The following is a 26102-nucleotide window of genomic DNA, read 5'->3' as shown; positions in this document are numbered from 1 at the left end:
TCAACCATGAAGATTCTTAGCTACCTCCTGGTTTACCGAAGGTTCCTGCTCATTGTCCTCACCCCACTGCTTTTACTTCCACTTCCACTTATCATCAAAACAGAAGTAAGTGACCTGCTTAGAGAGATAATTATTTTGCACCTGTATGTAAAGATTGAGATTCCTAGACCTTTTCAGATTAACAGAATCACAAATAGTTTGAGTTGGAAGGGACCTTGAATGAATAATGATATTTGCATTGTGATTATTTTTTTGTCAATTTAGTGTATTTTCACAGAAATTTAGAGAAGACAGCTTCAACATAAAATTCTGTACTGGATGCATGAAGCTCAGAATCACATATTTGTTTTCTAACATCTGGACTACATTGGTAATATTGTTACCATTATTATTTTTTAGACTCTTTTAAACAGCTCCATATGATTGACAATGGAGATGAATTGTCAGGAAAAGAGCTGCAATTACTTATTGTTTAATAAAGGATTTTAAGTTCATCACATTTTATGTTGTCTGATAGGACATGACTGTATTCAGTGATCTGACAAATTCCCTCTGGTTCCTAAATAGAGCAAAATCTATGGTTTTATTTTACTTGAAATAAATTCTGGCATTCACTAACTCTTGGGACAACTCCAAGCTGATGAAACAGCTATCTAACAATATCATTAGTGACTCTATTTGGTACAGCTCTGATGCCAGCAGATCGAAATGGAATTCTGTGATGTGTTATAATGTGTGTGTTATACATACCATGAATGAAAATACATGAAAATTTGGTTCAGAAGTCTTTGCATCACAGTTAGATGGTGGGTACAGAGCAATGTGCTTCACACACTCACATCACATTCCAATATTTCAGTTTCCTTTCTGAGAGGAAACTCGTGGGAAATTCTTAATATCATAGGACTTAAGTGAGATGAGCATTTGCTAGGTGAATGGATATTTTCAAATTGTTTCATACATAACAAAAATTTCTTTCCCAAAATAAATGATAGACACAGCTGACTGACTTAGGTTTAATATTGTTGTTTTCCAGGCAAAGGTCCAAGAGCTACATCATTAAGCTACTCCTTTCCCAGTACAAAACATTTCTGCTGTTGTTGAGTAATTTCATACCCTAACCAGGGGCACTAAGAGTTCCAAACCATTTTCCTTAAAAGCAGGAATATAAGTTAAAAACTACACAAAAGAGATTTCTAATACTCTGGAAGAAACTAGATTTAATTCACCTCATTATATTTGTCTGGGGCTGCATTTTACAGACAGCATTGAAAATTATTCTCCTGGGAGGGAAAAAAAAAGATAAAAAAAGGAAAAGAAAAATCTCCTCATTTTAAGGAGTTGAAGCAAAAGACACTCGCTAAATTTACAAGCCTGAAAAACAACAGCAATGTTTCTTGTCAGAATTGCATGATACCTTTTTTGTTAGATTATATCCTTGCCTTATTGCTACTGATGACAAAACTTCAGGAGAGAAAACATTTGACCAATTATTGACTGCGAGTACTCCTGGAGTCTTAAAGGTTTGCTTACAGAGGCAAAATGCTTTTGATTTATAGGAATTCATGGCCTGAGAATGCTTCAGAATGACCTCGAAGGTGATTAATTGTCTTTGAAGGAACAAGAAGCTGACTTTTTTCCCACTGTTCCTGAGTGATAGAATTGAAATAATTTTACTATCTCTTAGAGAAATTTCTCTACACCTATTTTACTGAGTGTGTTTCATATCTCAGCAGGATTGTCAGTAGCACAAAATAACTACCCTAAACACAGGTCCTTTGACTCATACTTTTCCAGCTGTGGGGAATCTCTCTACTGATGGAGCTGCGCTTTTTGAATTGTGGTTTTTCCCCCCTGGATGATCAGCTCATGTTGTTATTGATGCCTTTTGTATTCTAGGAAGCAGAATGTGCATACACGTTGTTTGTAGTTGCCATCTTTTGGCTCACAGAAGCTTTGCCACTGGCTGTTTCAGCTTTGCTCCCTGCCTTTATGTTCCCCTTGTTTGGTATAATGGGATCCAAGCAGGTAACCTTTATTTTTCTCTGTTTTATACTGTACATATCAGAAATCAAAACTCCAAAGAATGAAACACATAATGTTGAAACCTGTCAGGCAAATGCATGGATTTGCTGAGTGCCAATCACAACAGTTCTGCCTCAACTTGCTTGCATGCTTTGTCTTCAGGACTTGTTCACATTTTTTTAATAATTTCTTTAATAATTTCTCCTAGATAGTGGCTCAGTGTTTAGATGTCAGTTGATGGGAAAATGCTAGGTAGTTATGAAATATGCTTAATATTACAGAGGCAAAATGTCACAATAATGACATCATGTGCAAGCTGCTGACTATACACCTTCATGCCAAAGAGATGAAATCACAGCTAATCATAATCTAAGTCTATGCTTGAAGTTGTTATTTTACCTGTTGAATAGATAAAAAAGTAACAAGAACAACATATAATTGCTGATTTAGTATGCATGTGAGATGTGACTGACAATTTTGGATTGTTCTATCTGAAGCTTTAATTTTTACTTTGTTTTAACCATATGAATTCCAGTGCATTCGTCCTTGAATCATTTGGTTAAATGTATTTAATAGTTCCAATGACCTATTTTTAAGAAAAGAGTCTCTTTATTTATTTCATAATATAATCTTACTGATTTTTTTCATTAAATTGGTATTACCAAAGGCTAAAAAAAAATTCACCATTTAATTTAAAAAATTGGTTTATTTTCCTTTTTGGTTTTGGGGTTTTTTTATTTTGTTTCAGGTAGCATCTGCTTATTTTAAAGACTTTCATCTGCTGCTGATTGGAGTAATTTGTTTGGCAACATCAATAGAAAAATGGAATCTTCACAAAAGAGTGGCTTTAAAAATGGTGATGCTGGTGGGTGTCAACCCTGCATGGTATGTGCTAAACAGTGTCTTGAAGGATAATAATACTTGTGGAAAGCTATGTATTCCAGAAATAATTGCCTACTGCTCTTTCTACAGTAGAAATCCAGCCTTTCTTTTTTACTCAAACAAAGCAGATATTTAAATTGATGTGAAAGGTTTGTAGATGACACTTTAATATTTTGCTGAAATCCTAACTGAAAGTTCCCTGCAGGGCTTCTATTCCTAATGAGGATCCTTCTGAACAAAAAGTAGGATTAGATTGTAAATAATATAGGGGTCCCATTTCTTGATGGTCGTTGGAACATTCCCACCCAATGCCTACAACATAAAAGTTGTTCTATGCTGATTTTTTTTAATTTCAATAGTGTTTTCAAAATCCTGGACATTTCCAAAAATACAAAAATAGCTCAAATACACAGTGAGGGGGAAAAACCAAACATACAACTAAGCAGGTGGTGGGGAAGGAAAAACACATTGTAATGTCTTTACTTAAGGTGTCTTCCTTGTCTGCATTTAAAAAAAAAAAAAAAACAACAAAGGATAGGCACTTCCTCAGCTGGAAGAGGGGATAAGGTAAAAGAAATCACACTCTCTGCTTACTCACTATCAACATATATTTTTGGAAGTGAAAATTTTTTCAAAGTTGTGCTTTCTTTACAAACTTGCAGAAAGGTTTTAGGCTGACAGAGGTATCTGTCAGCATTCAAGCAAAGCTGCTCATAAGATCTAGGGAGCAAGTTTAGCTTCCCAGAATACATCATGCTCATGACACCTTGCCAGGAAGCAGAAAGGAAGCAAATTATCAAAAAACCAGAAACCCCAGGCCTAAAAAATTAGATGCCTCCTAAGTGATTTAAATAATGACACTTGATAAGAATGCTGGATTATTTCTATTCATCAGTAATTTGACTGATCTAATTTTAAATATCTCATATATTTTGATTTCGTTGTACCTCTTTTGATAGCTGGTAGCTTTCTGTTTGGAAAAAATTCGCCTAACATTCTTGTTCTTCTGCCTCCCAATATCTTAAGCTGTATTCTTGTGCTATGCAGGTTTAGTTATTTTGACTTCTCTTTTGAACACTTCTAAATTCTCATCTTTTAGCTGAAATGTTGAAAGGGAGATGACAAGTGGATGGTGTGCTGTGCTAAGCTGAACATTGCTGGGAGCGTGCTGTGAACAGTCAAACCTGAAGCCAGCATCTGAGGATACCTAAAGCAAGTCCAGAGCTGTAACCCTGAGGAAACATCCTTCATACCTATCACATTTCCTGCTCATGACAAAGGGGTGATAAGATTATGATGATCTGTGAAGGATTAAATGATCTGTGAAGGTAGATCTGTGATCTACCCACCTCTCAGCATCTGCTGCTCACTAGCAGTGCCCACGGCAGGCACAGCGCAGCCTGTGCACACTGCAGCCTCATCCAGCCAAGGCAGAGATATCACTGCATGAGAGCTCTGCATCACAGGTCAGAAAGGGTGCAGCAGTGAAAGTAAAATAGCAGGAGACTTCTGGATTTTCCATTATATATTTTTCTAGACAAACTGATGTGTATCAGAAATATGTGGCCAGCAGGATCAAGACATGGATGGTCTCCCAGTACTCAACACCAGTGAGGCTGTAGCTCAAATTCTGTGCTCAGTTCTGGACCCTTCACTACAAGAAAGACATTGAGGTGCTGGTGCAAGCCCGGAGAAGGACAATGAAGCTGGTGAAGGGTCTGAAGCACAAGTCTTATGAGGAGCAGCTGAAAGAGCTGGGGTTGTTCAGTCTGGAGAAAAAGCTTCTCAGGGGAGATGTTATCACTGTCTACAACTCCCTTGAAAGGAGGCTGTAGCCAAGGGAAGGTCAGCCTCTTCTCTCAGGTGAAAAGTGAAAAGACAAGAGGAAACAGCTTCAAGTTGGGCCAGAGAAGGATTAGATTGGATAATAGCAAAAATTTATTCAGTGTATTGTTGGTCAGGCATTGGAACTGGATGTCAAGGGAAGTGATTGAGTCATCATCCCTGGAGGTATTTGAAGACATTTAGATGTGGCACTTCTGAACATAGTTTAGTGGTGGACTTGGCAGTGTTACGTTTATGGTTGGACTTGATGATCGTAAGGGGTTTTCACAGCCCAGATTTTTCATGCTTAGTATTTTTTAACAATGCCACAGAGAAAATAATGCAGAAAAACTAGAGCTGAACAGAATAGGATATATTTTATTATTTTGCAATCATTTTTACAGTCCCTCAGTAGAGCCCACCACATTGTACCAAATGGTCACCTGACCATCCATTATACCTGACGATCAATCCATCTAATGCTGGAAATTTATGATGAATAATTTTAGAATACATTAGTGAATGTCTTAATTTTCTTTTAGTTTTAAATACTCTTGCAAGTTCTACTAAAATGGCATTTTCTTACAGTGTGAAAATTCATATTCAGTGTGCTTATTCTGAGCTGTATTTTCTGCATAAGAAACAATTCTTCCTCAACTTCTGTCTGAGGACCTAATCCAAAACTGCCTAAATTAATGGGTTTTACACTACTGATGACAATTTGTGTTGAATCAGGTCTGTGACTTGCTGGTCTACAGATCATTTCATCAATGCAGTTAAAAGTGCACCGGGAAAGACAAGGTTCCCCTACTGAGAAAAAATCCAGTTTGAAATGTTGTTGCCATTAGCTGAAATGAAAGGCTATAAGAGATATTTTGATGGTATTTTCAATCATCAAATAATGTGTACATGATTTTTATATAATATCTATATTGGTTTCATGTACTAAGTAAAACTGACTTTTTTGTGAAGCTTCTGATCAAGGCTGCATAAAGAATTTTACAAATTGCACAGAAGTCTTCTGATGGAAAGGTGCAAAACCACCATCCCTCCACTATGTTCTCTTGCTGTGATGATGTATGGCAGGTGTTTCATGTCAATAATAGCACCTTGGAACAGCGATTTAGGAGGACTGTTCACATTTCCAGCTCCAATAAATGCATTAAAAACAACATTGTGACCTATATTCTAAATTTACAATCCAGCTTCACCAGATATGACATGGAATGTTTTATTTTTCAGTCATTGATGCAATTCAGTGTATTGCATTACTATTTGTAGTAAACTTACAAAAAGTTGAGCCAAGATCAGATTAAGGAGTTGTAATGACCCTTCCCTTTCCCATTTAATATTGAAGATGACATTTATTGAAGCCCAAATAATGCCTATACTTGTCTTGGTGCTCTGAGTAAGACTAAGTTTTGTACCTCTTTCTGAATTTTTAATATTTCTTCCTGTAACAACCGAACTGGTATATCTAGAGAACTTAACTAAGTGAGAACTCCAGGGTTTTGACCTAGACTGTACAATATGAGATTAATAGCATCAGCAGCGTAGCCATTTTAACTCTCATTTGGATTTGTTACATGTATGATGCTCTTTCTTCAAAGTTGGTTCATGTACAGTATAATTCTGTAAATAAATTTTATGGCTTCTGCTTCACTTTAAAGCATATTTAGACCTCTAAAATATGATAATTTCAGCATCTTAGAGCAAGACAATTTTAATTCAAAAATGTTCTCAGAATTACAAGCTTAAAATTTTCAGTGTTTCAGCTTTTCTGTTGACAAAGTTCTCATTTATATTAAATAGTCTGATGATAGGAGGTGTTACTGTAGCAGTCACAGACTCTTCTCTCCTATTCCAGGCTTATGCTGGGTTTCATGGTTAGCTGTGCTTTCTTGTCAATGTGGCTCAGCAACACCTCTGCTGCTGCCATGGTGATGCCAATCGTAGAAGCTGTAGCTCAGCAGATCATCAGAGCTGAAGCAGAAGCTGATGAGCTGGAGATGTCCTGCTCTAATGGCTCCATCAACCCAGCCCTGGAGCTGGACGGTAGGCATGCTGCAGTTGTGGCTTTGCCACCCTCACTGGGCAGGAAAGAGCACAGCAAGTAGGCTGAAATGCCAGAGGAGTACTGGCATCTTCTCGTGCTTCACTGTGAGACTTCTCTCCGATCACTGTGTGTGAGCTCTCTCATGATCACAAAGATTAATTAAAACTGAACAGGGGCAGAAGGTTGCAGCTGGATGAGAGGAGGGGAGACAGGAAGGGGCTGGCTTATCAACCTCTCTTATCAGCCTTATGAGATGGCTGGAAGGAAATATGCCTCCAGGCTATAGATACTCTAAGGCTTAAATGTTAGCACAGGAAAAGAGCTCTTTAAACTATAGGGTAATGTTGGAAGAACAACTGAATCTAAACTGATTACCTTCACAGTTAGATTGCAAATTAGGAATATTTCTCCTCCTGAGAAGATTCAGATTCTGAGGAACAGGAGTCATGAAGGAGTAGGGCACAAATCAACTGTTTCTGAGATTGGTGCTTGCAAATGTCTTGATGGGATGATGTGAAGCAAATGCATGGGATGAGACATTGATGGAGCCTTTCCAGTTTTGCTCCCTTAAATGCTTTTTTGTCTTACAGAAAATATAGGAGAACATGAAAACCCAGATTGGAAAGAGAAAGAAAAACCAGTAAATGGGTAATTGTTAATGATTTAGTAAATTCTGTTCTAAGAATTCATCTAAATAGAATATCTGTTTGCTACAATACATGCCTTTGTTTTTCCAGATATAACAACAATGTGGGTAGTACTGTATGCACAGTTGAAAAGGAAAATGAAAAAGGAAATGAACAGGTACTTAAAGTATTTTTATTATGCAGTGAATCTTAGTTTTAACCTAAATTGCACTTCTATGTCTCACCTAAAATGGCACAGGTTATAATGAAGCTGGTTACATGTGAATAAAAAATATACCTGTAGTCAGACACATGTACACACTTTGCTTGTATAGCTATTTCATTACTGGTTTTGTCCTCCCATTTCACACAAGTTAAAGCAACCTCACCTATATTGGCTTCATGTACTAAGTAAAACTGACTTTTTTTACTAACCAGAGTACAAACTCTGTATCAGGTGTGTGTATATGTATCAGTCTATACAGAGGCAGTTCTGTAAAGACTAATATCAGGGAAGGGACTTCAGGATTTGACTCTGCCTCCTTTTCCTTTACATGGATAATTGCATTACCAGTGTAACACTGCAGACAACTATATTGCCAGTAAATTGTCTGGCTCTTCTGAGATATCCTCAAATTCTATTTTTGTGCCTGATGATGAGCCCTTCTTATACATTAATTAGTGTATATATTTTCTAAGCAGAACCTACCACCTGCTGAAGCAGAGAGAAAAAGCAGAAAGGACAAATACAGTGGGATTTTCAAAGTGATGTGTTTATGTGTGGCTTATTCTGCTACCATTGGAGGACTGACCACAATCACAGGAACATCGACTAATCTGATTTTTACTGAGCACTTCAATTCGTAAGAGACTATATTACATTATTTGTACTCTTCTTAGTCCAGAAGTTTAACTTTCTTTCTTGAGCTCTCACATGTCTCCCCTAAAATGCATTAGAAACCTTGCCCTTTGATTTGATACTATTTGATTCTGTTGCTTTTCCTAATTTTTTTTTCTGAGATAAAATGAAATTGCAGGTTTGTATTTGCCTTACACGGGGAAAGTCTGTAAGTGACCTGCCAACACATGCAACGAGATGACCATTGTTTGGTTAAGTAGTACTTTACAATTTCAGTAGCTGCATGGAAAAAGATAGATTTTTCTGAGAAGGAAAGCAATACTTGGCATGAACAGAACAATCACTATCTAAAGATCTGTTATTAATTTTTAAGTACAGCAGGAAATAAGTTCAGACTGCTTAGCAAAGAGCATCAGGAGACTTTCAAGAGGCTAAGCACTGTTGAAATGAAAATTCTGGGTCCATTAATCAACAAAAAAAGCAGATAATTTCAAGGCAGTCTGAAACTTTGCATTCAATGGAGCAATGTTTTAAGTTTTCCAAAGCATTTTCTAATATTCATTTTCTTTTTTAAGTAGAACTACTTTGAAAAGAAAATTGGCAAATTTCATTCTAAACCCTTTGGAATCCAATAGTTCTTGCTGATCATTTTTTTCCTTCTGCAAACTACGATTGTCAGTAATAGTCCTACTTGAATTCTGAAATAAAACAAAATAAAGCAAAATCCTTTTTTGTCCTACATCATCTGTTTTGTATTGCACATGACAAAATTGTTGAATACCAGTTGATACCATTTGTAGAGTTTGCCTGCGAAGAGTTTACTGTCATTGTAGAAAGAGGATTGTTAAAATCAGTCACACTTGTACATTCTCCAGAGGAAATAGGTCTAGAAAATAAATCAGTGTGTCCTGCCCATCCTTGCTTCAGGCAAGACCTGCAGTAGATAATCCAACAATAACAGATAATCCAACCAGAACTATGTAATAGATTATTTTTAAAAAACATTTAAACCGATCATCCATTCTACCTGAGGGATGTTTGCTCTGGAGATGAAGAATACCTAACATCAATTTTCAGATTACTAGAAATACTTACACAAATATTCATCCCTGTACAAAACTAAACAATAGAAGTTTCAGTGTTTCTTCCACTGTTGTCTTCTACATCCATTGGAGCTTTTTCATTTGAGTATATTTTCTCATGCTAAATTCTCATCTCAAAAAATTCCGTTCTGTTTCTTTATAGTCCTAACAGCCCTTAGGCTGTGCATGGCCCTCCCTCGCTTACTGAACCCACTTGAGACACACCTCAGTCCGTGTCAGATCCCCAGACCTGTTGCTGATCCATTGCCCAAATAACTGGCACAGCCGGTTCCTGTAGTGGTCATGATGACCAGGAAGAGGATGGGAGGGTGAGGCAAGAGGATACCACAGACCACCTCATGCTGAAGTCTGCTGCCAGCCAGAAATATTCTCCCACAGAAGTGCTTTCTGATAATTCTCACAAGTCTTCATTCCTTTGCAAAGGCGAACTAAATATTTTTTTGCTTTCATCCAGACGTTACCCAGGTTGCCAGTGCATCAATTTTGGATCCTGGTTTATCCTTTCCATCCCAATTGCAGTTACTATTCTGCTACTCTCCTGGCTCTGGCTCCAGTGGCTTTTCCTTGGCTTTGAGTAAGTGAACAGTATTATCAATAGAACTAAAGGTTATTGATATAAATTGTTGTTTTTACCAGGAATAAATATTGCATCTTAGTTTAATAAATATTGAGGCTTTTCCTTAGGCTCAATAGGAAGAAAATTCAGCAACAGTGGTTTTGTGCCCTTGATTATTATGGCTCAGTCTCCAGATGGACAAGAATTTTCTAAAATAAGAATCCTGGACTATTCAGCCCAGTGTGAAAAGTCCATACCACAAATGGACTCACTCCTGTATAATATACACGCATAGTCTTTAGTCAGTGCACATGTGCAAGACAAAAGAATACTGAAATCATATACATTTTTTTTACTGGAAGAGTCATAGGAATACATCCTTTATTGGAGTGAGGCATTGGTTTGAATATTTGAACAATGTCTGTTATAAACCAGATGACTGTATTTGTAAATGTGAAGTAAGAAACTTCTGCTTTTCCTAAATCTATATGTGGTGGTATGGTAGGGTTTCCATTTCTCCACACTGATTGGGCTTTTATGGTTTTGGAGAGGACAATACATCTTTTGGGATGGTTCTTCAAAGCCTTTTTCTCCATGAGTTCACTGGAGAGATAGGTGGGACACCGAACTTCCAAAATTACATGGCTACTTGTGGTGCAAGACATGAAAAGTGAGACTAGTTTTAAGCAGACAGAATCATCCCATGCTTACCACTCTATTTGTGAACATTTATAGTTTCATTTTTCTTTATTGTTTTGATAATGTTCTTTTTAACTTTGTATAAGAGACTTATCCAAGAATGAAAACCTGGCTTGTAGCAAATACCCTGCTGATCAATATGCAAGCTATTAGTGTAAGAAAAACTTTTTCATTCAAAAACAAAGTAAAGCAAAGCCATAGACTTAAGGAGACTCTCATTAAAGAGAGTTATATATTTGATTCTTTCAATTAGTTCACATGGTTAAAGTTTCATCCATCCTGGCCAAATGAGTTGGTCAATAACAGAACACATTTTGTGGCTGCCTCTGTCACTTTCCCACTGGGCATTGTCAATGAACCCCAATATGCTTGGTGTGTGATAGCTAAATGGGAGATACTGCATTGTAAAGTGACAAATAGACATTTGTCAAGTGCTATTGGTAACTGGAAAGGTTGGACAGTTTTTTCTGTATACACTAATATCCCATCATTCAATATTGCTGCTTTACATTCCAGTTTAAAAAACATGTTCAAGTGTGGCAAGAAGAAAACAGCTAGAGAAGAGGCCTCATCACAGGTGATTCAGGAGGAGTACAAGAAACTTGGACCAATTAGGTATTTCAAACTATAAATCTGCAAACAAGAGCAGGTAAATCTAAATGTCAATTCAGGAAAATTTATAATTCATTCTACTTCTGCTATAGCTACCCAGAAACTGTTACACTTGTCCTGTTCATTGTAATGACCCTCCTGTGGTTCACCAGAGATCCTGGCTTCATCCCAGGATGGTCTTCACTTTTCCCAAAGTAAGTGGTCTCTTTTAATAAGCCAAAAAGGACTGTACTGTGCCTTAACTATATACCTTCTTTCCTTACCAATTTTCAAAAATTAAAATACTTTCAATATTTCGGGAATGTGCCAGGCCAAACTTGTTGCAAACCTTTGTAGTGTATATAGAAGATAAACTCCAGCAACTTCACATATATATGTGAGCAATAGCTGAAATGTGTAAAACCTGTTATAGGATAACATAAAATGCTTCCTAAGATGGATTGTTGCTAGATTTTTGGGTTAATATGGCACACTTATATGCATACAGGCCAACATCCCCTGCTTTGACAGCTGAAATTAATGATATAAATTATTGCCCATTCATACGTAACTCCCTTAAAGTCATAGTTTTACTTGACACCATAAAATCAAGAACTATTGTAGGGGTTTTTTGCCTTCTGCTGCAACTTTTCCAGGATTATCTGGATTTCTTTCCTTAAGTAATCAGTCAGTCTTACAGGAACTTATATTACCATGATATCTCATTTTCTCTTGCTGCAATTACTGTAATTTCAGTTCTGTTTTTCTGTGATAAAGTTTCAAGTTTTTCTCTGGAGTGGTGGGAAGTAGTTGCAGGATTGGGAGAACTGGGACTTAATGCTGTTTAGATCCTTATGGGCTTAACATTTATTACTGGCTATCCCAAAGGCCAGTTCTAGACTAGAAGGGTAATTTTCCATTTTGTTTTCCTGTGTGTTTGTGATAAATGACACGTGAACACACATACCTCATGCCTTCTATCTTTAAGTACATTTCCACCACTTACACACCTTCCCAGTGCTCTTCCAGAAAGTCTGGGAGGGAATGTCACAAGGAATAATTGTAGCACTTTGAAGATTTAAAGTGGAACACAAAATTATTTTGCACAAAAAATACCATTAAAAAGTGTATTAAAAACTAAGATTATTTTAAAATTATTTACTTTTGATCATCAGGAAAAAATTGAAAAGGAACACTAGTTTTTCTCTTATAGCAACAGCAGAGCTGATGATTACTGTCTCATATGAAACACTACACACTTGAAAGGGTTTTGGAGTGGTGACCTAATTAAATGATCAGCTAGCTAAGCAATCAGGCTGGGTTGCCTTCTCTTCCTGCTTCCTATTAACACCCAGTGCTCACCCAGCATTGTTTAAAGAGCTACATATTAAACTGAAATACAAGGCACTGTAAAAAACCTTTCAAATACGTGACTTAGGGTTCAAATGCCTTTTTTTCATCCAGAGAGCTACATATTTCCATTTGAAGCTGGTTATCATTGTTTGAGAATTTTGTTCATTGTTTGAGAAAAACAGAACATTCACAAAAATGAGCAGGGTTATAGGTTCTGCACAGGGATGTTACCTTGTGGATGCCCTCTAATGTTGCCCTTGGAAGGAACTGCAAGCATGTATCACAGCACATTAGGTTGAATTATGTTGTAATTTGGGTGAGCTAACCTGAAGAGAAACAAAGCTTTTCTTATGACCTTTAAGAGAAAAGAAAGCATTTCTTACTATTCATACCCTGCCTATTTCTAGATAGCTTTAATTTATCAATCAATTATATTAACAGGCACAAAACCAGTAAATTATATTAATACTTTCTGAGCAACAAAACTTCTCAGGGAAAGTAAAGGAGTGGGGCATAGGGTCGGCACAGGTACAGCTGTGAGCAAGGCATATTCTTAAAAGTAAAACCCAAACCAAACAGGAGCAACAACAAAGAAATCTGAGGGAAAAACCCCTCAGATCTTAGGAACTGTATTTCTGACACGGTGGTGTCCAAGAGGCTTGTAGCAGTGCACTGAACTGTAGATTACATCTCTTACACCCTTGTTCCCTAAGGCCTCTGCATAAAAAATTGCTCAGTGCTTTGGACTTAAGTACACAGATAGGGGTGTGTATAACTTCTTTATGTTACAGGAAACACCTATAAGGAAATATTCTCCACCCTTACAGAAATTTGATAGCACTTGTTTTCCACAGGGTTTTATCCCACATTCTCAAGAAGACCTAAGGGAAGTTCTGCCACCTGAAAAGAGCTTTTACCTTATGAAAAGCCACAATGTTGCTCTGAGACTAGTGAGTGCATCCTATTAGGTGGGAATTGCACCACCCTCAGGGTGTTAAACCAGAAAGGTCTGTCTGATCCTTTATTCTAGCATGCTGAAGATCAAAAGAGTTACACTGTTCTGTGTGTTAAACCTAGTAGGAATTTACTTTATCAGAACCTGAATTTCCAGAAAGAAACCAGGCTTGATGTTAGGGTGGCAAAGTCCAGGTTCCTCAGATTTTGGAATTTGCTAATTTCCTTGATAGTCATGTCTGTTGTCAAATTTAAAAGACAAACTAACATACTGCTTTCTGTTGGAATATGCTTCCAGATATCTATTTGTTTCTTTCTCTGTTGGATTAAAAAAATCTTCTGTGCTTTAAAAGTATATGTATCTTGTGATTATATCACCTTATAAGTTTTGCTTGATGAACTAAATTAAATGCTTAAATCTTTGTTTCAAAGAAAATTTCCCATCACTGTCACCATCCACGTTCATGTTATCAGACCCTTGTGTGCATCATCATGTTACTGAGTACCCCTTTAATATGCAAACACTGATACCTTTGAAATCCCAGCAGAAATACCACTATTTATTTATGCTACTTTCATGCTTCTTAAGAGCTGTTTTTTGTACTGTCAGCAAGTTCTTAATCCACATTTCTGCTGCAGCAGTATTGAGTAGAGCCCATTATTTCCAGCTTTATCAGATGCCTTTCAAAAATACATTACCTCTACCAGTTTATTTTTCTTTAGAAAAAAAATGTATATCTATTAAAGTCTAATCCTTCCTTTGCTGTCCTGCCCTGCACCCATTACCTCCTTCTGTGAGCAGACGGCAGGATGTTTTAATAAATATTGTATAACACTACAGAGAGCAGCACAGGGCAAAAATGCCTGTTTCCTCCCCATCTGTTGACAGCACATGATCACACATCATTTCTGCTACAGCAGTTTCCTTCTTTGTCCTGGTCTGATTCCAGGCTGCCGAGTATTAGCTTCAATTAGAGCAGTTTCAGGTTGGACTTTGGCCTTTGGGTTTATGAGCCTCATAAGAAACAGAAAGTTCAACACTGAGCTGCAGCTGATTACAGCTGATGTAGGCAAGGTAGGCTTCCCTCACTCTTCCACAGATTATTGCCTGGATGTACTGTATTTTTTTCTTCATGACTTATTGCTTTCTTTACTTCTAATTCAAGATCACTATGTATTTTTGTCCACAGCCATGTTCTCCACTATAATCTCAGTTGGAGTGAGATCTCTTGAATCAACAGGTTTTTTGCTTCCTTATAGCACAATCAGATTTGCAGTCTTATAAGCAGGTAGATGTGTATATGCAGTTGTATTACAACTTGGATAAATAGGCTTTAAAAAATGTTTATCTCAAAATTTAATAGTGATTGAAAAGCTTCTGTTTGGAATGACATCATGCGTGTGTCCTCAAAATAGTTTGACTGGTGGTAGGACGTGTGTGTCCCAAGAAGGTTTTTTGAGAATGGTGGTTTGCATCAGGAATACTGAGTTTGTGAGCAAAACGTTGCACTCCCTAGTTCAACTAGAGTAAGTGCAGAGTCCTGCACCTGGGGAGGAACAATCCCTGCAGCAAGGGGATTGACACCTTGACAACATTTAAAACTACATGAGAGAGAGCAAAGAGGAAAGAGTCAGGCTCTTCTTAGTGAGGCTCAGTGACAGAATGAGAGACAATGTGCACAAAATTAAATTTACAGGTTGCCTCCTGAACATCAGGAGATGTTTTTCACCTGTGATAGTGACCCAGAGAGGTTTTTGATTTTCCATCCTTGGAGATATTAAAAAACTGTCTGAACACAGTTCTGGGCAGTGGCTCTGAGTGACCCTGCCTGAGCAGAGGGGGTTGGACCAGACAACCTCCTGAGGCCCCTTTCTAACTCAACCATTATATGAAAATGGAGCTGCCTAGAGGAAAGTGACAGCATGGATTGTTTCTGTATCTAGATCTCACTTTCCTTCAGAACTTCTAGCAAGCCTTAAAAGAATGTAGGATAGGATCCAAGAGGAAGAGATTTTATATCTCTAGACCTGATGCATCTGGTCCTAGGCTAAAGATGATACACAGGCAGAACCTCCTGCCTTAGGAAACCAGAAAAATATAGTAACTTTATTTTTCAAAATGTATTTTCTATGGAGGCAGAGACTAGGAAGCAGGAGACAGAAAATATTCGAGAATCACTTCAACTTCTAGGGCATCTTCATTTTGTGACAGTGTTAGCTAAAATTATGCTGGTTTTGGTGTAAGTCAGGTATACATATTAAGGTTTTGTTTGAATTTCACCTAACAAAGCAAAGGACTAGATATTTGTAGCATATAACTGAGAGAACTGTTTTTTGCTTTCAGTGAGAAGCTCTGGTTCAGTACAAAACATCAAGCTGCTGGGAAGATCTGATGGGAAGTTATTATTGGACCTACTGTAGCTGAGTATTTAGAAAGCATATGGTCTGAGGCTGAGAGAACAAATATATTGGTGTGTTGCTTCAGAAAATCTTACAGAAGAACTTGCAGAAAATAGAAAAAAATAACAAGGTTTAAAAATGTTTGCTTAGCTTTCTTCAGTAAAATTTCTATTCATTTTAATGGCCATTTTGACTGAAATAAGACAGACTGGGATATGTCATCAGCTAACATTGATTAACAGGCTTGTATGTGTTAAAATGGCCTTACAGCTCAGCTTGGCACCCTGCCTGATCTTGGGGCTACTCTTTACAAGTCAGAAGGATATTGAAGCAGTTTAAGACACAGTAGTGCAAACAGTTCTTAGGTACTGGAAATGACCAAAACAAACATGTCCCTCATGTCTGTGACCCAAGTAATAACAGCCTTTGGAGGACGATAATAAAGTTCTGCTGCCTTTCCTCAGCTAGAAAATGCCGTTTGTGGGTATGAACTGTGTTCTTTAAGGCCTCTTAAACTGAATCTATTGCAGAGCATATTAAAATTATTAAATTTATCATTAAACTGTGAAAACTAGTTATCTAAGCATCAGCTACTTCTGAATATCCCCCTCCACCAGCTTATTTCTGTATGGCAAAATAACACATGCTGACTCAAGATGTTTATTTATGAATTTATAGGGCCTGCACCAAAAATTTCTATAGATCTGAGGAGCTGACTTTGATTGTCTGCCAGTACCCACCCAGCAACTTTGTCACTGCCTCTCCTCAACAGGACCGGGGAGAAAATAAGGTCAAAAAGCTTTTGGGTCAGGATAAAGACAGGGATAAATGATTGCTTATCAGTTACCATTATGGGCAGACTTGATATGGGAAAAAATAATTTAACAGCAAATTAAAAATAGAGTTGGATGGTGAGAAACAAAGACAGAAACTAAAAAACTTTCCCCACATCCTCTTTTTTCCAGGCTCAACCTGACTTGATTCCTGACTCCTCTACCTCTTTCCACCACACCTAATGGTGCAAGGGATGAGGAATAGAGGGTTATGGTCAGTCCACAGCAGACTGTGGCCTTTCCGGCTACTCTATCCTCTTCCTCTCTCCTCCCCTCCTTCTCCTGACTATATATGTATTTATGTGTTTTTTTTCTTGTTGACTTCTCCATAGATATAAAAGCTATATTACGGATTCAACAGCTGCCTTAGTGATAGGCCTCCTCTTCTTTATTATTCCAGCAAAAACATTGCCTAGGACATCGAATGGAGAAAACAGTTGAGTATATTTTGATGTCAATTTTACTACAATAAGGTATCTAAGATGCTACTGTAAATGTAACTTATTGCGCCGGTTAGAGGAATGTAGTTATATACTAATGCTGAAGTCTTAACAGAGGGTATAAAGCACTGGGGTGTAAAGCACCCCTGTCCTGGAAGTCAGTACCAACAATTATACACTGTGAGCAGCAGGAGCCAGTGCTGTGCAGGAAGCTGCTACCTGCAGCCCATGGACACCAATGGAAACCACCTGCCCATTCACTGCAGTGGGCTTTGAAATGGGCTGCATGGGGCAGGGCTAGGCTCATGTTTTGAAAATGTTACTGCTTGATTAGGGTGCCCTATAAAACCCAAAATTGTACATTAATTTATTATCATGTAAGTTTTCCTCTTCAAAATAGATTTTTTGTTTAAAGTACTCCTCTGGCTCATCCTCTTTATGCATTTAGTTGTGCTGCTGAAAACAATGGGATCTAGGGGTTCACAGAGAATGGAAGGTGTCTTGGTTTGGAAAGACAGGTGTGTACTATTGAAGGCAGGAGCCTCCCCTGAAATTGAAAATGTAAACCCCCTCCCTCCGAATTGTTGTAAATTTGAAATTAAGCGGGGCTCTCAGGCAAACATATGGGAGCAGGAATAACAGTTCTTTATTAGGGAAGAAAATTTTTAAAAGTGCAGAAAATAAACAATGCAGTAAACTAAAACCACACTGAAAGAGTCAGAACACAACCTGACACCCTGTTGGTCAGGATGTTGGTAGCAGTCCAATTGGAATTGTGGCTGCAGTCCTCCTGGAGTGTCAGGTGTGTCACTGTTGGAGCAGTGATCCTGTAAAAAAGTGTAGTCTTCCTCTGAAGATCCAGTGGAAGAGGCAGCTGTTCCTCTGGGAAATCCAGTGGAGAAAGCCATGCTGGTGTTCCAGGACCTCAAGATTATATCCTAGTAGGAATGCTTGGCTCCTCCCTCTGGGCAGAGCATCTCACAATGGGATGCCATAGTTCTTATCAGACATGCAGTGATATTCAGTAGCCTATTATCAGCAGATGTCTCCCCAGAGGGAGGAGTGGTTGTGGAAGAGATAAGGAAAACTGCCCACTTAACAGAAGACCACTGCCATACAGATGGCAAATAGAACACAATTTGCTTGGCAATCCAGGACAGAAGGTCAGAACCTAAATGAGTCTAAGTGAAACAGCATTGGCTCAGCAATCTGCCTGAATAGTGCAGTTTTACTGAGTAAATAAAACCCACTGGTATCCTACAGCTGTCTTCCACATAGGGAAGGAGGGGAAAGGGACCAGTGCTCCACTGGTGGTAATCACAGCTCTAATGTCTCCAAGCTATGACAGTTTTCCCGAGTTAAAGATCTGTACCAGGAAGTGCAGGTTGTTTCTGTCAGAGACCTTGTTCATGTTACAATGATGAGCTTTTTGTCTTTGATTTTTTTCCCAAGTACTTTCTCAGGGAGATTATTTCAAGAGCTTGTCAATATGTTTTTAAGTGTTGGTTGGGGGGTTATATATATATATTTTTTTTTTTCCTTTCTCTAGCTGTTTCTGGTTACATTCCACTGATTACTTGGAAGGAATTTCAGTCATGCATGCCCTGGGAAATAGCTATTCTTGTTGGTGGCGGGTTTGCACTGGCAGACGGCTGCGAGGTAATGCAATTTATAGAAGATACTGAACAAATAACGTGACCCAATCAAGAGCAATTCAGACATGCAGTGAATTCACAGTTATTCTCTTGTTTTAGCAAGTTATTCTGTAGCAATATTGAACGGGATAAATGTGATGAATATTCAAGATGTTCAGAACGCAGGTTTAGATAAAAAGAAGTTTCCTATATCTTCCAAGACCATGCACAGTGATGACTACTGTTTCTTATTTAATGTAGATCTGATGGGGGCAGGCATTGTGACAACACACTGTTTCCAAAGCCTTAATGTCACTGAGATAACTCCCATGTGGAGCCTGATGGCGACTCCAGTAAATCAAACAGCTTTGGGCCAAGACTCCGGTTATGAAGCCTAATATACTCGTATTACCATTTTCTGATTAAGACTCCTCTAACCATCTCAGAGATGCAAATATAAATAAAAGCAATATAATTTGCATGGGCTCCTATAGAGCATTATTGAATTAGAAAAAAGGTCTTAAAAACATGTGGCAGAAATATGGATACTTCACTATTAGCAGATAAGTTCTGTTTATATACCATTTAAACAATTTCCTTTTCAGTGACTTGCTAAACATAATCATGTTCTCACGTTCCTTATGCAGGTTTCAAAACTTTCTGAGTGGGTAGCAAGTAAATTGACACCTCTAGGATCATTACCCTTGTGGCTGATTATCCTGATATCCTGCCTTATTGTCACTTCAGTAACTGAAGTAGCCAGCAATCCAGCTACCATTACGATCTTTTTGCCCATACTATCTCCTTTGGTGAGTATAACAAGCTTATTTTTTAATTAGAATCTACTCTATCACCTATGTAATAATGTAGCTGCTCAAATGAAGTGGTTTTAAAAAGGCTCAATAAAATACTTCATGCAGATTTTTTGCTGTCCTGTATTGTGCATTGTATATTTGGTTGCTTTAGGTGTTTTTAACAGGAGATGCTGAAAAATTAGTAAAATTAGATAAAAGTTCATTTTATGGATTAAACCCAGATGGCAATCAAGCCATAGACAGCTGCTCACTCTATCCCACACCAGAGGGGTCCTGGACAGAATTAGAAGGGGAAAAACTAGAAAACTTATGGGTTCAGATGAAGACAATTTAACAGGGAGAGCAAAAGCCCCATGTGTAAACAAAGCAAAACAAGTAATTAATTCACTGCTTCCCCTGGGCAGGCTGCTGCTCAGCCATCTCCAGGAGAGCAGGGCCCCATCACACATGACAGTAACTTGGGGTAAGAAATGCCACCACACCAAACTCCCCCTGCCTTATATACTGAGCACGATGCCATATGGTATGGAATATCCCTTGGTCAGCTGGGGTCAGCTGTCCTCACTATGTCTCCTGCCAATTCCACCCCAGCCTCTCATTACTGTGGCAGTGAGAAAAATAGGAAAGGCCTTTGCTCTGTGTAAATACTGCTCAGCCAGGAGAAAACAACCCTTTATTGTCAACACTGTATTCAGCACAAATCCAAAACATACAAGCCACTGTGAAGAAAATTACCTCAGAAAACTCCAGTACAGTTGAACATGTGAAAATTGATGCTGTCATTACTATTTGTGAATATTTGAAGCTCTTAAAAGGACAGTTCTCTTAGGGTTTCTTCCAGACTGCATCTTCAGCAAAAACAGTTAACGCTCCAGGTTGTCACAAAGAGAGGGCTAATAGATGTGCTCTGTAGTTCACATTTCTTCTGTCCTTAGATCAATTATGTTCTTTCTTCTCATCATCTTTATCAAAACATCTGATTCTTTCTTCAAAACTTCTTGTCTTCTCATCTGTAGCTTTTCCTGCTGGCCAGCCTTGACACATACTAACGCCTTTTGTCTTTCAAAGACATGTTACTCCTCTTTTCACAGAATTACAGAATCAATTAGGTTGGAAAAGATTTGTGAGATCATCATGTCCAATTTTTGACTGATGACCACTTTGCCAAATAACCATGACACTAAGTGGTCCATCCAATAGTTTTTTGGACACTTCCACAGATGATGACTCCACCGCCTCCATGGGGAGTCCATTCCAATGTTTAACAGCCCTTTCACTAAAGAAATTCTTCCTGATGTTCAACCTGAACCTCCCTTGGTGCAGTTTGAGGCCATTTCCTCTTGTCCTATTGCTAGTTGTCTGGAAGAAGAGACTGACACCCACCACCCTCCTTTCAGGGAGTTGTAGAGAGTGATAAGGTCTTTCCTGAGATGCCTTTCCCCAGGCTGACCACCCTTCAGCTGCTCTTTATAAGGACTTGTGCTCCCAACCCTTCCCCAGCTCCATTGCCTTCCTCTGGACACACTCCAGCCCCTCAATGTCTTTCTTGTAGTGAGAGGTCCAGAGCTGGACACAGCACCCAAAGTGTGGCCACAACAGTGCTGAGTACAGGGGGACAAACACTGCCTGGTTCTGCTGGCCACACTATTGCTGATAGAGGCCAGGATGGCAATGGCCTTCTTGGCCACCTGGACACACCCTGGATCATGTTCATGTCCCGTCAACCAACTGAGCCAGCTCCTTTTCCACCAGGCACCTTTGCAGCCTGTCTGCCCCCAGCCTGTGGCACTGCCTGCAATTGTTGTGACCATAGGGCAGGACCTAGCATTTAGTCTTGTTAAACCTTATCAATCCAGCCTGTCCAGATCCCTCTGCAGAGCCTTCCTACTCTCCAGAAGATCAACACCCCCCAATGTAGTGTCATTCATACCTTTACTGAGGGTACATGCAATCCCTTTGTCCGGATCATCAGTAATGTATTATATACAAATTCAGCTTTATCATCTTTCTTGCAGTGTTTTTGCTTTTCGTGCCTGTGCAATGTTCTTAAAAACTGATTTACCAAAAAAAGTGTTTTCTCATTGTTTAAATTGGCAGTTCCATTCACATTTCACTTGTGTTAATATAGGAAGTTTGTATTTCTGTATTTAATTTGGCAAATGCATCCCTTGACAGCTGTACTCTGTTTCATTTTTTGGTAGGCTGAAGCCATTCATGTGAACCCACTTTTCATTTTGATACCTGCTACTTTGTGTACTTCCTTTGCATTCCTGCTTCCTGTAGCAAACCCAGCCAATGCCATCGTGTTTTCATATGGTCATTTAACTATTATGGACATGGTGAGTTTTAAGCAAAAGTCCTAAAGGGCATTTTTGGCATTCAAAAATTTTGCTTCATTGTCTTGATGCATGTTTCTCTTTTCCTTTTCCTCTTCTTTAGGTGAAAGCTGGCTTGGGCATTAACATCATTGGAGTTGCTGTAGTTATGCTTGGGATCATGACATGGATAGTTCCTATATTTGATCTCTATACTTACCCAAGTTGGGCACCCAACATCCCATCTACAAATGGCACCGGGCTGTAAAAAAAAGTTTCCTTTTATTTTCTCACATGTGGTGAGTCACTTAAAATGCTTTCAGCCACCACAATTATAAGGATCGACATTACTATAAATGTTGTATTTCACAGTCCTAGAGACTGATGATCCAGTCTGAGAGTCTAATCAGGAAGAGTGCTAGACTTTCTAAAGATCATAGTTAGATCAGGTTTCTAATCTAGTTCAGCTAGTCTGAATTTTTATATCTTCATGTTATGAAGGAAAAAATAAATGTGCATAGTCATTATCACGGGCAATTTGCCCCCATTCTCAGGGTAGCAGAATAATGAAATTTAGAATTTATTATTTCAAATAAAGGTCCTTGTTATTACTTTTTTGGGGGTTGTCAGAGAGCATGTTGGTTTTCTGTTTTCTAGATTCAAGCTTTGTTTGAAACAGTGTTGATCACAAACAAAAGATCAGGGAGGGGACTGTCTTGAACCCGTAGTTTACAGACCAGTCAAAAATGCACAAAAAATGGAGAAGAGCAGTATGACCTCTTACACAGCACTTTATCTACTAAGCACCTTGTAACCTGGAAGGAAAATGCATACTTAAGCATATGCTTATGCTACATCCTTCCAGGACCTCACTAAAATACATTGTTGCTTTTGTAAAGAAAAAAAAAACATATTTCTCTGGATAGACATATGTTGATTGATCTGAGTTGATCTGCACAAATTATCATCATACCTCTGCCAAAAGTAGATATATCTCCTTGAGGAATGAAACCATAAGACAGTGCTGAAGATTTAACAGTCAATCTGTCAACCAAGTGAATCTTCACCAGGAGGCTCATGATATCTGCAGGACAGGTGGAAGTTCAAGGTTACTCGACTGTGTTAATATTGTAATGTCCTAAACAAAATAGTGTAATATGGTCAGAATGTAAGTTGGAGTTCAAAGATATCCCCAAATAATGATGTTCTTGGTTGTTACATATTTTTCACCATAAAGACTATAGCTTTACTTGTGAAGACCTGTAATAATTTGTAAAGAGCATGTAGTGTGAATGTAGTCTGAATGAAAGCTGCATGTATTTAGATTGGATCATGCCTTGGGGCATCCATATGATAGCTGTAAACATCAATCTGTCTTTTAAAGATAGTGTCCATTTTTCCTAACAACAACAACCAAAAAATGCTGTTGGTTTTTGATTATGGGTTTACATTTGTTTTTGGTACTGCATATTTAAAGATGTTAGTCATGACTTCTGTAATCCCAGAATGCAGTGTATAATGTATATGTAGCTTGTTACCTGCAGCTATTAGTTGCAGGTTTAGCTGCAGCGAATTATTAAAGAAGCACTTTTTTCTTAATGAATGATTCTGTGTAAGTATTGAAGTAAGTATTGGAATATTTATATTAAAAGCATGACATCATGCTTTTAAGCCCAATTGAGACTGCTATCACAATTTTTTTATGCAGTAGCAAAATAGGGCTATGACTATCACTGGGGCAACCAGGAGCTGCCACTATACAAATAAAGCTTATTGATCCCCTGTAGTAATGATCATCAGTACAGAAATACAATGCTTGGCTAAATGAAGGCAGGTACCCAAGGGAAATGATGATACAAGTAACTAATGCAAGATACAAACCCTGGAATATATCATATGGTATTTTCTCATAAGCATATGCAGTGCAGGAGCTCATGGCTTGTTCAGACCTTTGGTCCTGAAAGCATAGGGAGGAAGACCAGCAAGGAGTGCTCTTACCTACGTTAGGGTATCACTTTCCAATTTTTGTCAGTAATTTCCTAATTATTCAAGAGCAGTGGAAACAGTGAATCACAGTATTTCAAGTGGAAGGGATCTCAGAAGCATCCCGTCTTGCCCAAAGCAAGGTTATTACTCTGTTCAGACCAGGCTGCTCAGGTATTTGTCTAGTCATCTTGAAACTCTCCAACATGAAACCCAACATGCACAATTTCCCTGACTAATGTTCTCCAGTGCTTTACTGGCTTTGTGGTGAAATATTTTACCTTTAAACAAATGAGCAAACATATTAATTTCAGGTTAACAGACTCATTATTCTCCCTTTTATTTGGGATAGATATTTTCTGTTAGTAAAACTGGTTTTTTTTTATTTTTTAATGAACCATGAAATGGGGAAGACAGTCCTCTTTGTGGCTTTTTGTTCACCACTCCCACTGGATGTTGTATTTTTAATCTCCACGGGTCTGATCTGCAAAGCCTTACAATGTTGTGGCAACCACTGTTTAGCCAAGGGAAATCTGTTAACTGCTTCTGAGCTGCCCCGACTTTTATTAACTTTCCCAAAACAGAATTGGCTACAATTGGTTATAACCTTAGCCTTGAATATAAAAATGAGGTCTACAGGTCCATGAATGCACTTCTTTAAATCAGGCTTTGACATCAGTATTCTCTCTTCAAGTTGCATATCTTCATGGAAGAAAATAACCATTTTGCACCAGTTAAGAGAACTCTTGAGAAGCTATCAACCATAACAAGTGATACAGTTTTCAGTAAAGCTGAAGCTCTTTGTGCTGGTTGATTTTCAGCTGTTCATTTTCTTTACTTTCTGGTTTACTCATAAAATCAGTATGGCAACAAAGGCCTGTCATGTCTGAACCCTCATAATTCAGACTACAGAATTTCCCTAAATTATTTTTTAGGGAAGAAATTATGGTTAAGTATCTTAGTAAACAAGCAAAGATAGTAAAATTGTTTAATGAAGGACGCATTTTTAAAAACTATTTTCACTAAAATTGGTGTGTGCAGAGGATAATTTACAAAGAGACAAGGGAGAGATTTGTAAAGCTGTTCATCTCTTGGACCTCATGTTTTTGTAATTTGTTGAAATGAAACACAGAATTATATATATCAACTGACTTTCACCAACTAGCATCTTAATTGTATCGTCATGTACTAAGTTAAGGACGAAAGTAAATGATTAAGCATCATGTTTTTGGAGACTTTATCTTGCAAGTAAGGCAGTTATGAACAATCATAAATAGTACTGGGAAAGTAGGTTCTCAGCAGGATTATTGACTTGTTTTGGCAGAAGTTTAGGGAATGGGTCAGACTCAATGTTTTTTTGTTTGGTTTTTTTGGTTTTTTTTTTTTTTTTGTTTGGTTGGTTGGTTGGTTGGTTTTTTGTTATTATTTTTAAAGCTTTTAGGAGTATTTTAAGTAAAAATTAACAACCCTGCAGTGCAGGGATTAATAATGATATTATATTCCCCATCTGAGAGCATTGAAATAGAAGAAAAAGAAATTCAGAATGTGGTGATCTGGGTGCCCAAGGAGTGGATTTAGCTTGGACTGCAGGCATAGATCACTATGCTGATCACCAGCAGAAACACACTCTTCATATGTTGCCATTATATTCCTTGCTTTGACCAGAATTCGTAATAGGGCAAATGGTGGGAATGCACCTATAATTATTTTAAGAGTTGATTATTATATGATGACATTAACCATTTGTAAATTGCTTTGATCGTAATTTCCATATAAAAGGTGAGGTTTTTTTCTTTGAATCGGATAAGTCTAATCAGTTTACTGTAATAGTACATAAGTAATATTTGTGACTTACTATTTATTTGTGATCCCATTCCTGATGAATCAGAAGGAGCTTTTGCTATGTACTTCACTGGGGATATGTGCCCAGTCTTTGTTCTCCTTTTCTATGGTTATGCTATATTTAGTGTATTTTTCACTTTATTTTGGAAGATGTGCATTTACATTAGCAGAAACCACAAACCATGTGTACCCTGGAAATATATTCTTGACTTTTCTCTTTTACAATCAGGTGATCAGATCAATCTTGCAGCATAAATCCCTTTATGTACTTTTAAAATGAAACGACTGTGTTTGTTTACTGCCAGGGTCTAG

The 26102-nt window shown here is 38.0% G+C and overlaps 1 protein-coding gene across 1 annotated transcript; it reads left to right on the top strand.

Moving 5' to 3' along the window:
- On the top strand, nt 1-22233 carry SLC13A1 (solute carrier family 13 member 1). The gene is made up of 15 exons (XM_030960201.1): nt 1-105; nt 1900-2028; nt 2774-2910; nt 6599-6786; nt 7378-7435; nt 7525-7591; nt 8113-8276; nt 9830-9949; nt 11147-11245; nt 11335-11436; nt 17094-17197; nt 18751-18860; nt 19483-19644; nt 21852-21989; nt 22090-22233. Exons 1-15 carry the CDS (start codon nt 7-9, stop codon nt 22231-22233), a joined length of 1821 nt encoding a protein of 606 aa, XP_030816061.1. The 5' UTR covers nt 1-6.
- The last annotated feature ends 3869 nt before the right edge of the window (nt 22234-26102 follow it).

Source organism: Camarhynchus parvulus, chromosome 1A (genome assembly GCF_901933205.1).
Source record: "Camarhynchus parvulus chromosome 1A, STF_HiC, whole genome shotgun sequence".
NCBI lineage: Eukaryota > Metazoa > Chordata > Aves > Passeriformes > Thraupidae > Camarhynchus > Camarhynchus parvulus.
The sequence above is the reverse complement of the archived record's forward strand: the minus strand, read 5'-3'. Positions and strand labels throughout refer to the sequence as shown.